Here is a 13,267-nt window from a genome sequence, read left to right as displayed (position 1 = left end):
GCTGGTGTCCCAGGCGTAGCTTAAGGCTAAAGTGAAAATGAATTAACTCCCATTTTTTGCGAATAGTGTGCCAGCAGATGAGCTGATTTTTAGTGCTGCTTTTAAATATCTACAAAAATACTTAACACAGACACATTAACACCTCTTACTGTGAGTAATAATGGAATTGATTATTATTATCAATATATAAATGTATGTATTATTATGTGATCCATCATAATATTGACACTTCATCATTTCATTGAACCTTACTGTATAAGACTGAGCTGTCACGTTTACTTTTTTTTAAAGTGTGTTTTGCCTACAGGGACTCACCAAAGGAAGTTATGCCTCTGATCCCAGACAAAGCCTCCTGCTGCTATCTTTACGACCTTTCAGAAACAGCCACAAAGACAACTCACTGTGTGCATTAAGTGGCTGCAGAAATTTCACAGCTTGGGCCAATATTTATCCACCAGCATTACAAACACACCAACAAAGCGTCTCCTTTTATTTATGTCTGTATAAATCGACATAACTGAAATTAGCAGCAGATCAGTGGAGATGGTTATGTTTCTTGCCATCTCTGTTCATGGTCTGTTCCTGTGGGACACTCATGGAGTCCAGCGGGCTGCGTTCAAGCTCTGCAGCCTCTATATGGTAGTCTCCAGAGTGTGTGCTGTTCTGTTCCACACTCTGGACTCCTGACAGGAAATCGGTCTCGCCATGCAATTATTTTGTTGCACCAACTAGAAGAGGTGTCTCCTAGCAACAGTCCTAGCTGCCATGTCATGTTGCCCAAGGAGGTAAAATTAGTCCATGCACAGAATTTCTAAACAAAATGATTAAAAAGGGGAATATATTCTCCTTCTGACTCAGTGGTAAGGGATTAGGGGATTTTTCCTGCTCCATGTTATGGCTTTGAACAATTTTCTCCCTGTCAGATTCCTGATGTGCTGAGAAATCCTTTGACATTTAGCCACATGACAAAAATATTTTGGCAGAAGGAGGAAATCTAGCAAATGTACAGAGACCTTACTGACACTGCAAAATCCCCCAGTCTTGCTTTCTAGGTTTACATTGTTTATAGAGCATGAATGTTATTATTACTACATAAATAATTATTACTGCACACACTGCAAAAATTAGGAAATATCTTCAATATAGTTGCTTATTTAATATTTCTCATTATGGGATTATGATTAAAATACTGCAGATATTTTTTTTCATGTCTGAAGCATTTCCTTCAAGAAAGAAGAAAAATTATATTAGGATAATAATCTTATATATTCATAATCTCACAGTGAATCATATTTGAGAAATTCAAGATATTTTCACAAAATATTTTTTAAGGAAGCTGACAGGTTTTGTTGTGTTTAGGATTGAGCAGTGGGTCCAGAATTGGGTGGGTGGGGGTGAGAGAGAAGAAGATTTCTGATTATTATATGATATTTTGAGAGGATTGAGGGGAACTCAATTTCCTCTCGGGATTATTAAAGTATTTCTGATCTGATGTATCCAGCTTCTGACCTTGTTCCTTCAAAAACATCTCATTTTAGAGTTGTAATACATGCACAAGGGGCGGCACGGTGGTGTAGTGGTTAGCGCTGTTGCCTCACAGCAAGAAGGTCCGGGTTCGAGCCCCGTGGCCGGCGAGAGCCTTTCTGTGTGGAGTTTGCATGTTCTCCCCGTGTCCGCGTGGGTTTCCTCTGGGTGCTCCGGTTTCCCCCACAGTCCAAAGACATGCAGGTTAGGTTAACTGGTGACTCTAAATTGACCGTAGGTGTGAATGTGAGTATGAATGGTTGTCTGTGTCTATGTGTCAGCCCTGTGATGACCTGGCGACTTGTCCAGGGTGTACCCCGCCTTTCGCCCGTAGTCAGCTGGGATAGGCTCCAGCTTGCCTGCGACCCTGTAGAAGGATAAAGCGGCTAGAGATAATGAGATGAGATGAGATACATGCACAAGGCTTTAGACTCCAGATATTTCCCAACTATTTTGTGTGTGTAAGCTATATAGTAGGAATAAGGAAGCAGGATAATATGAATCCTGTGTTCATAAATGTAATCATCTTGGCTGACTCTCAGCAGTGTGGGATCGTTGTCTTAATTAGTTGCGTTGGAAGTGCTGTGTGTGTGTGTGTGTGTGTGTGTGTGTGTGTGTGTGTGTTAGAGGCATGTATGTGTGTCCCAGGCAATTAGCAGGCGTGGAGAAATCTATGAAGACCCCCTGAGAGATAAATATTCGCAGCAGGAACACACACTCAGACACACAAATATATTCTGCACCCTGCAAAAGAAAAGCATATCCAAGTAGAAGCACTTTGTTTTATTAGTTTGTCCCTGCAGGGTGGCCATTTTTGTTGTCAGCAGAAGTTGTACACAGGGATTGGTGCAGTTTTGTGCTAACATTATATGGTTCACTAAAGCCTAACTGAAACAGCAGTACTTTTGAAATTGCTTTTTTTTTTTCTGGACTGTTTATGGCACCTGCCTTATTTGGTGACCGAAGAATGAAAAACTAGAGATTGTTCAAAAGCTTGTGTATGTAATGGAAAATATAGTGATAAGTTTCTTGTATTTTCTTTGCAGGGATATCAAACCAGACAATATCCTTCTGGATGAACAAGGTAAGGACTGTGTGTTACTCTTCATACAGTAGGTTTCCTAAACCTCAGTAGACAAATGGAAGTGGTCCAAGGTGACATGTAGGAGATGTGATCCCGCAGGCTGGGAGGCATGGCGACGGTAACACGGTCTGTCTCTGTGCAGTAAGCCATGCTCAGTGTCATCCAGCCCATAATACTTCACAGACTCAAGGACAAGTCGTTCCATTAAAACTGTCACTTGTCTATATTTTTATACAGTATAAATGCCTCATTCTGTGGGTATCTCTCTTATTATTATGCTCTCCAAGCAAGCCTGTATCAGTCAATGGATCACACATTGACCATGAGATGCCATAGATTTTTGAACTTATAAAAGCTATTAAATGTGATCGGTCTTCATTCACCTAGTGTAGTAGAACTACATAAGCTTGAATGTCCTGAATGGCTGCTGTGAGGGAGTTCATCTCCAGATGCTTTAAACTGGTTATGTGTCATGCCTCAGGTCATGCCCACCTGACTGACTTCAATATTGCTACAATTATCAAAGATGGAGAAAGAGCCACGGCTTTAGCTGGAACCAAGCCATATATGGGTACAAAAGCCTCTAGCAACTATTTATATGTTTAACTAACTTTCACTTTTTAATTGTTCTCAATTATTTTTGTTCATATGGTGCCATTTTACTTATGTAAATAATATATGAACTGTAAAGCTACACGCATCATAAAGATGACCGTTTTTACATTCTGGTTTTTACTCAGACTTTGTCCTTTACAGCTCCTGAAATTTTCCAGTCTTTTGTTAGTGGTGGGACTGGCTATGCGTTTGACGTGGACTGGTGGTCATTAGGGGTCACCATATTTGAGGTCCTGCGAGGATGGGTAAGTGGTTTCTAAAGAACCTTCACTCACCGAGTTCATGGAATAGTACAGTAGTTATATTGCTCAACCTCATCCATTGCTTTCTGTTTCTCTCTATGGGGACTTTCCACTACACATTCGGGAGCAAAAAACTGTCTAACAGGAACGGAACTCAGGGCTGTACTTCGACTTTGTTTTCTTAAAGATATGAGTGGAGCTCAGTTCAATTAAATTTTAGCACTTCTACTAAGAGACACAAAGCAGTTTGACAGAAATCTGTAGATAGATGCAGGTTTAGATCCCTAATGAGCAAGCCAGAGGCCCACGGTGACAAGGATAAGACAACATGAAGAAACTTTGAGAGGAAAAATTTGAAATTAATTTGAAATATTAATCAAAATTAATATTGAAAAAAGTAGAAATGTATTAATTAGCTGTATATATATAGAGCACCAGAAACTAGTATAGACGCGTTTAAGGACTAGGTAGAAAAGACATTTACAGTAGATAATAAAAAAGTTATCTTCATTTGTGGGGATTATAATATTGATCTACTGAACCCTAATAAGCACAGTATGACTGAGGAATTTATTAATACCATGTACAGTATGAGTCTCCACCCAAAAATTACCAGACCCACCAGAATTACTGACCATAGTGCTACCTTAATAGATAATATATTTACCAATGATATAGATAATAACATTATAAGTGGAATATTAATTAATGATATCAGTGATCATCTACCAGTTTTTACAATTTATGACTGTAATTGTAAGAGAAATGTGACAGACCATAAATTTAAGTATAGAAGAGTTAGGACTGAGGAGGCCATGTTTGCATTAAATAATGATTTATTAATGCAAGACTGGGAATCAGTTTATATAGAGAATAGCATTGATAGAGCATAAGATAACTTTTTAAGTATATTCAAATTATTATATGATAAAAATTGGCCAATGAAGCAATATAGTACAAAACAAAACTATAATGACCAACCTTGGATTACTAAGGGATTACAAAATGCCTGTAAGAAGAAAAACACTCTATATAGAGAATTTATTAAATTAAGAACCAAAGAGGCAGAAAATAAATATAAAAAATATAAAAACAAGTTAACGAGTATCATAAGGAGATGTAGGAAGGATTATTATGGTAAATTAATATATACAGTAATAGCAAACATAATATTAAAGGAATATGGAATATATTAAATAGTATTATTAAAGATGGCTCTGGGCAAATACATTGCCCTAAATACTTTAATGACAAAGGTATCGAAAATTATAACATGGACGTAGTTGCTAATAGTTTGAATAATTTTTTTGTTAATGTTGGACCAAGATTAGCTCAAAATATCTCTGATCCGGTAACAAATGATGATTGTATAGATAATATTATAAAGAGGAATTCTTGTTCTATGTTTCTTACACCAGTAGATGAGAGGGAAATTATTGATATAGTTAATAAATGTAGTAATAAAATATCCACAGATTGTAATGATATTGATATGAAACTAGTGAAAACTATTATTGGGGGGATTTCTAAACCATTAACATACATCTGTAACTTGTCATTCCAAACCGGTACATTTCCAAGCAATATGAAAATAGCTAAAGTAATTCCATTGTATAAATCTGGGGACAAACACAACTTCACAAATTAGAGACCTGTTTCTTTACTTCCTCAATTCTCCAAAATTCTTCAAAAACTATTCAATAACAGATTAGATAAATTCATTGAAAAATACAAACTGTGATAGTCAATATGGATTTAGAGTAAACAGATCAACAGATGGCACTAATGGAATCAATTGAAGAAATCAGTAACTCTATAGATGATAAAAAAATATGTCGCTGGGATATTTATTGATCTTCAAAAAGCTTTTGATACTATTAATCATTATATATTAATTAATAAGATGGAACAATATGGGATAAGGGGAGTTGTATTAAATTGGATAAGAAGTTATTTGAGCAACAGGACACAATTTGTGAAGTTGGGTGACTCTGTCTCAACTCGTTTGAATATTGATTGTGGTGTCCCCCAGGGGTCAGTATTGGGTCCTAAACTGTTCATTCTTTATATAAATGATATGTGCAGTGTATCAAAGATATTTAAGATGGTATTATTTGCAGATGACACAAATATGTTTTGTTCTGGAACAAATTTACATGAGTTAGAAAACATAATCTCTTCAGAATTGTGCGGGTTAAAAAGTTGGTTTGATCGAAATAAATTCTCATTAAATCTGTCTAAAACAAAAATCATGTTATTTAATAATTATAAAATAAATAAGGCAATAAATGTACAGGTAGATGTTGATATTGAAAGAGTTTCAAATAATGCATTTCTTGGGGTAATAATAGATGACACATAGACAAAGCGGCTAGAGATAATGAGATGAGATGAATAATAGATGATAGAATTACTTGGAAATCACATATAAAATACATACTAATTAAACTATCAAGAAGCATATCTGTGTTGAGTATAGCTAAGCACGTCCTGGACTATAATTCACTCCGCATTCTTTACTGTTCCCTGGTTTTACCGTACTTAAATTACTGCTCAGTGGTGTGGGGAAAATATGTATAAATGTTCACTTCATGCAATAACTATACTTCAAAAAAGAGCTATAAGAATAATTCATAGTGCTGGTTACCGAGATCATACTAATTCACTATTCTTAAATTCAAAATGTTTAAAATTCAGGGATATTATAGAATATAAAACTGCCTTAATGTACAAAGTAAGGAATTATAAAGTACCAAGGAATATCCAAACAATGTTCTCAGATAGAGAGGGGGGCTATAATTTTAGGGGGAAATTGAAATTTAAAATTCGCAGTGCAAGGACAACGTTAATGTTCAGTATTTCTATTTGTGGAGTAAAGCTATAGTTTGAATGTGGAGCTCATGAAATGTACAACTATAAACCAGTTCAAGGTATAAGGAACAGATCTTTATGAGGTATAGGGAGGAGGAATTACAATAACATTCTATTGATAATATGAATGTAAATATGTGGGTATGGGTACGTACGGATATATATATTATATAAAATGTATGTATATGCATATATGCATTTGCATAATTGTATATAATATATATGCATAATATGCATAATTATGATATTATGGGTGTCTGTGTACGTATGGATGTGTATAGTTATAGGTATGTGTATATGTATATACTGTACATATGTACTGCATGTGTGTATATATGTATAACATAAGTATCTGTATATATGATTTGATTTGGTCGATATTATACCATGTTGGTATGTCTTGGAATGTTGGTATGTTTTCTTTTTTGTTTGTTGCTTTTGTTTTCTTTTGTATATATAGTTTATTATGGCGGAAAGTGACGTTTGATTAGCGGTGGTATAGAGGGTTAGGATTTGATAAGTTATTTACTTCTTCCTAATCCTTTCCGAACATTATTATGTTACTGCCTTGTGGCTACGCTATTCTGTTTGTTTATTACGATGTTTTGATTATTGCATTTCTTATTTTTATTTTTGTTTTTTATATCTTCTTTACTGTTCTCAATCAATCAATCAATCAATCAATCAATCAATCAATCAATCAATCAATCAATCAATCAATCAAAAAGATTTGAATGGGACTCCATCCTTATACACACACACAGGATGGGCCAAAAGTAGATATACACTTTACACACATCGGTGTATACCTACTTTTGGCCCACCCTGTGTGTGCGTATGTGTATACATATACACACACACACACACTCACACACTCACACACACACACAAGGGTAAGTCAAAAAGTTCTAAGACAGAGGTTATAATTTCATAAGGAATTCAAAAGAATTCAAAAAAGGAATACAAAGAAGGAATTCTCTGATGGAAACACCACTTGCAGAAGTGTTTAGACTTAAATGGAGGATATGTAGAGAAATAGCTTTGTTATTTTCATAAATAAAGATTTTTTTTTCATTTGTCTTCAAACTTTTTGACTTGCGCTCATATATATTAGTGTAGTCACATGTATAGCTTGCCAAGGAGAAAGACCTAAAATATATCATAGTTTACCATAACTTTCAATACACATGATCCCAAGTTAAAACAAATATATCATTATTCCAGCTGCAATGGCAAGAAAAACTTGTATTTTTCTATTTATCCAGCTTATGTTCTTCCTTGTCTCATAGCCGGCAAGGGCCGCAGGGGCACCACTGATGACATTTAACAGTCCATCATTGGTGTGTCTAGGGCATTTAAACTTGGTGGAGCCCATCCTTCTCCAAGCTTGATCAATGGACAATTTAGAGGAGCCAGTTAACCTAACTGCATGTCTTTGAACTGTGGGGGAAAACAGGGCACCCGGAGGAAACCCCCGCAGACACGGGGAGAACATGCAAATTCCATGCAGAAAGGCCTCTGTTGGCCACTGGGCTCAAACCTAGAACTTTCTTGCTGTGAGGCAACAGTGCTAACCACTACACCACCATGCCGCCCCCAGCTTATTTTAACTGTGAGAAAATTAGACTTTTTTATTAAAAAAACAAAAACACATTCTCGGGAACTTTCTCAGATGAGTGGAGAATATTACTCCAGGGATAGCCATGGCCTAAAGGTTAGAGGCACAGTCTTGGGCTCTGGTTCAATTCCCAGGACTGGCAGGAAAAATCCATGGCTTAAGTGCCCTTAAGCAAAGCACCCCCAACTGCTCCCTCGGCAGTGGGTATGTGTGTGTGCTCGTTGTATGTTGCTCTGGACAAGAGTGTCTGCTAAATGCCTGTAATGTAATGTATAAGAAACATCCCAAAAAGACGACATCATAAATTTGGTGCATAATGGCATCGTTGACCCATGTCGAATTTATTTATTTATTTATTTATTAATTATATATATATATATACACACACACACACACACACACACACACACACACACACAGTGGTGCTTGAAAGTTTGTGAACCCTTTAGAATTTTCTATATTTCTACATAAATATGACCTAAAATATCATCAAATTTTCACACAAGTCCAAAAAGTAGATAAAGAGAACCCAGTTAAACAAATGAGACAAAAATATTATACTTGGTCATTTATTTATTGAGGAAAATGATCCAATATTACATATCTGTGAGTGGCAAAAGTATGTGAACCTTTGCTTTCAGTATCTGGTGTGACCCCCTTGTGCAGCAATAACTGCAACTAAATTTTTCCAGTGACTGTTGATCAGTCCTGCACACCGGTTTGGAGGAATTTTAGCCCATTCCTCTGTACAGAACAGCTTCAACTCTGGGATGTTGGTGGGTTTCCTCACATGAACTGCTCGCTTCAGGTCCTTCCACAACATTTCGATTGGATTAAGGTCAGGACTTTGACTTGGCCATTCCAAGACATTAACTTTATTCTTCTTTAACCATTCTTTGGTAGAATGACTTGTGTGCTTGGGGTCGTTGTCTTGCTGCATGACCCACCTTCTCTTGAGATTCAGTTCATGGACAGATGTCCTGAGATTTTCTTTTAGAATTTGCTGGTATAATTCAGAATTCATTGTTCCATCAATGATGGCAAGCCTTCCTGGCCCAGATGCAGCAAAACAGGCCCAAACCATGATCCTACCACCACCATGTTTCACAGATGGGATAAGGTTCTTATGCTGGAATGCAGTGTTTTCCTTTCTCCAAACAGAACGCTTCTCATTTAAACCAAAAAGTTTGATTTTGGTCTCATCCATCCACAAAACATTTTTCCAATAGCCTTCTGGCTTGTCCACGTGATCTTTAGCAAACTGCAGACGAGCAGCAATGTTCTTTTTGGAGAGCAGTGGCTTTCTCCTTGCAACCCTGCCATGCACACCATTGTTGTTCAGTGTTCTCCTGATGGTGGACTCATGAACATTAACATTAGCCAATGTGAGAGAGGCCTTTAGGCTACATCCACACGACAACGGCAACGAGATTTTATTTAAAAAAATATCGCGTCCACATGGGCAACGGATCAGTAAAATATCAGGTACATATGGCAACACTTGCTGAAAACGATGCAATACACATGCCACACCTCTACGTGCGCTGTAAGACGGTCCCATCGGAGACACCAGAAGAATAGAAGAAGTAGGACACATGCGTATAAACCCCTTCTTCTACCCGGCGTGAAGTACTCACAGGAACAAACACACAACAACAACAAGAAGATGGCTGCAACTACGCGAGGAAATTGTGCCTTCTGTGTGTACAAATTAGTTTTATTAGTGTGCATAGTTTTATATAACTTAATTTTCTTATTGTGTGTGAACATTTTGAAAAGCATTTTTATATAATTTATATAACTTTTTATATTGTGTGTGAACATTTTGAAAAGCAGTCTTATCCAATAAAAAAAAGAAATTCAAGAAATGGTTCAGTTACTTGTTTATTTAAAAGAAAAGCTGTATACAAAAGTGAATGCAATGCAGTGGTTCTTACAAAACAGCGAGAGTGCTGCTTGTTCTAGTCATGTGGTTGTGACGTCATTGTAAACAAATCCGTTCTACTCATCCAGACGACTTCGCAACGGCGCCGTTGCCAGATTTTTCCACTCTGGAACCATATCGTTTTAGGGCACCCAAAACGCTGGTGCCATGTGGACGCCGGGCCGAAACGATAAACAATTTTATCAGATTCACCTGAATCCGTTGCCGTGTGGACAGGGCCTTAGTTGCTTAGCAGTTACTCTGCGGTCCTTTGTGACCTCGCCAACTATTACATGCCTTGCGCTTGGAGTTATCTTTGTTGGTCAACTGCTCTGGGGGAGGGTAACAATGGTCTTGAATTAGACTTAGACAAAACTTTATTTATCCCCGAAGGGCAATTAGAAGGGCGAAGAGCGGTACATTAAAAGAGCAAGAAAATAAAATCACAAAAAGAATAAAATCACAAAAATGGGTGGGCAAAAAAAACCCAGCGTATTATGTACAATATACAATGGCAGGCCTGTTGCCAGTAACAAAGTTTAAAAAAAAAAGCAGCAGATAAAATATGGCAAATAAATAAAATGACACGTGGATAAAATTAAAATGACAAAATTAAATTGACAATATGATTAGAGTGACTTTGTAGTTAAAGTGACAATCCGTCTGACTGTGGATTGGTGGAGTCCAAACTCTTTAGAGATGGTTTTGTAACCTTTTCCAGCCTGATGAGCATCAACAACGCTTTTTCTGAGGTCCTCAGAAATCTCCTTTGTTCATGCCATGATACACTTCCACAAACATGTGTTGTGAAGATCAGACTTTGATAGATCTCTGTTCTTTAAATGAAACAGGGTGCCCACTCACACCTGACTGTCATCCCATTGATTGAAAACACCTGACTCTAATTTCACCTTCAAATTAACTGCTAATCCTAAAGGTTCACATACTTTTGCCAATCACAGATATGTAATATTGGATCATTTTCCTCAATAAATAAATGACCAAGTATAATATTTTTGTCTCATTTGTTGAACTGGATTCTTTTTTATCTACTTTTAGGACTTGTGTGAAAATCTGATGTTTTAGGTCATATTTATGCAGAAATATAGAAAATTCTAAAGGGTTCACAAACTTTGAAGCACCACTTTGTGTGTGTGTGTGTGTGTGTGTGTGTGTGTGTGTGTGTTAGTTTTGGTCAGAAGTTTACATACAGTTACATGAATGTCATCTTGGATATGAATGTTATGGCAATATTTGGGCTTTCAATAATTTCTTTGAACTGTTCTTTTTCTGTGGCAGAATGATTGTACAGCATACATCTTGAATTAAAAAAAAATTTGGTGCACAAGTTTTAATTTCCTTTGGGTTTTCTGAAATCAACACAGGGACAAAATTATACACACAGGGTCAAAAATGTACATACTCTCACTTAGGTTATTAATTCAAATGTGTTGAAACTTCCAAAATGTCTCTTATCTTGCCAAGGCCGAGGTCTCTTAACTTTCTGTTAGTGATCATGATTGACTACAGCTGGTAGCTTCTCTGTGCCTTCATAAAAAAGGGTTTGTTTACAGCACTCATTGGATTGACCAACACACAGTAAAATAGGAAAGTCCAAGGAGCTCAGTGCAAATCTGAGAAAGAGGATCTTCTTGAATGTCTCTGCAAGTTCAAAGATCAGTTCAAACAATTATATCCAAGTTATTGTGAGGTGTAGTCACTTTGCCAAGCCACTTTGCTTCATGAAAACCCAAACTGTCACCCTCAGCTGAAAGGAAATTGGTTTGGATGGTCAGGAACAACCTGGGAACCACCATGGCACTGCCCTGCCATGAACTGGAAGCTGATGGATCACTGTCTACAGTTCAGCTCGCCATGGACTAAGAGGCTGTTATCCAAGAAATAACCCCCTGCTCCAGAATTGACCTTCTCAAACTTGACTAAAGTTTGAAGCTGACCACAAGGACAAAGAAAAAGCCTTCTGGAGGATAGCTGTATGGTCAGATGAGACAAAGATTGAGTTGTTTGGCCACAGTGACCACCATGTACAGAGGGACACTGTACCAGCTGGTAGTGGTGGTAGCAGCATCATGCTCTGGGGCTGTTTTGCTGCTAGTGGAACTGATTCATTGCACAAAGTGGATGGAATAATGAAGAAGGAGGACTACCTCAGAATTCTTCAGCATAAACCATCAGAAACTTGAACATAACTTGGACTTGGGAGTTTCAACAGGACAATGAACCCAAACACATATTAGAACTGGTTGTGGAGGATAAGGCAGGCTAACATTAAGCTTAAAACAAGTCCTGACTTCAACTCTATTGAAAATATATGGACCGTGCTTATAAGTCGAGTCCATGCCAAGAAAAAAAAAATTTAATTGAACTCTACCAATTCTACCATGAAGAGTCATGAAATATCCAACCAGAATTCTGCCAGAAGCTTATTCATGGTAAACAAAAATGTTTGGTCAAGGTGAATCTTGTGAAGAGACATTTTACCCAAATATTAGGCATGCTGTATGTATAATTTTGACCCTGTGTTGATTTCAGAAAACCCAAAGAAAATTAAAACTTGTGCACCAAATTCAAGTGTTTTTTTAATTAAAGATGTATGCTGTACATTCTGCCACAGAAAAAGAACAGTTCAACAAAATTACTGAAAGCCCAAATATTGCCATGACATTCATATCCAAGATGACATTCATGTCACTGTATGTAAATTTCTGACCACAACTCTGTGTGTGTGTGTGTGTGTGTGTGTGTATATATATATATATATATGTGTGTGTGTGTGTGTGTGTATATATATACACATATATATATATATATATATATATATATATATATAAAATGTTATGTATTCATCTGATACCTTGCTTATTTACTTGTGCTCTTACTCATAAAAACATCAGACAACCCAGAATAACAGCAATTAATGTCTCATCTCATTATCTCTAGCCGCTTTATCCTTCTACAGGGTCGCAGGCAAGCTGGAGCCTATCCCAGCTGACTACGGGCGAAAGGCGGGGTACACCCTGGACAAGTCACCAGGTCATCATAGGGCTGACACATAGACACAGACAACCATTCACACTCACACCTACGGTCAATTTAGAGTCACCAGTTAACCTAACCTGCATGTCTTTGGACTGTGGGGGAAACCGGAGCACCTGGAGGAAACCCACGCGGACAACATGCAAACTCCACACAGAAAGGCCCTCGCCGGCCCCGGGGCTTGAACCCAGGACCTTCTTGCTGTGAGGCAACAGCGCTAACCACTACACCACCGTGCCGCCCCAGCAATTAATGTGACACAATTAATGATTGCTGTTAAAACACACTGCAGACTATGCTCTGTGAAATTATGAAGAGTAGGAATCCGAGGG

General features: G+C 37.4%; 1 protein-coding gene across 1 annotated transcript in view; it reads left to right on the top strand.

Annotated features, from left to right (window-relative positions):
* The window catches only part of LOC132888723 (serine/threonine-protein kinase 32C-like), a 212,250-nt gene that overhangs the window by 177,910 nt on the left and 21,073 nt on the right, over positions 1-13,267 (top strand). The window contains exons 4-6 of the mRNA XM_060924807.1: positions 2,571-2,608; positions 3,090-3,179; positions 3,365-3,468. Of these exons, the coding sequence (XP_060780790.1) occupies positions 2,571-2,608; positions 3,090-3,179; positions 3,365-3,468 (232 nt within the window). The remainder of the gene's footprint in view (positions 1-2,570; positions 2,609-3,089; positions 3,180-3,364; positions 3,469-13,267) is intronic.

The sequence above is a fragment of the Neoarius graeffei genome, chromosome 7 (assembly GCF_027579695.1).
Source record: "Neoarius graeffei isolate fNeoGra1 chromosome 7, fNeoGra1.pri, whole genome shotgun sequence".
NCBI classification, from domain to species: Eukaryota; Metazoa; Chordata; class Actinopteri; order Siluriformes; family Ariidae; genus Neoarius; species Neoarius graeffei.
This window is presented reverse-complemented; position numbering and strand designations above follow the sequence as displayed.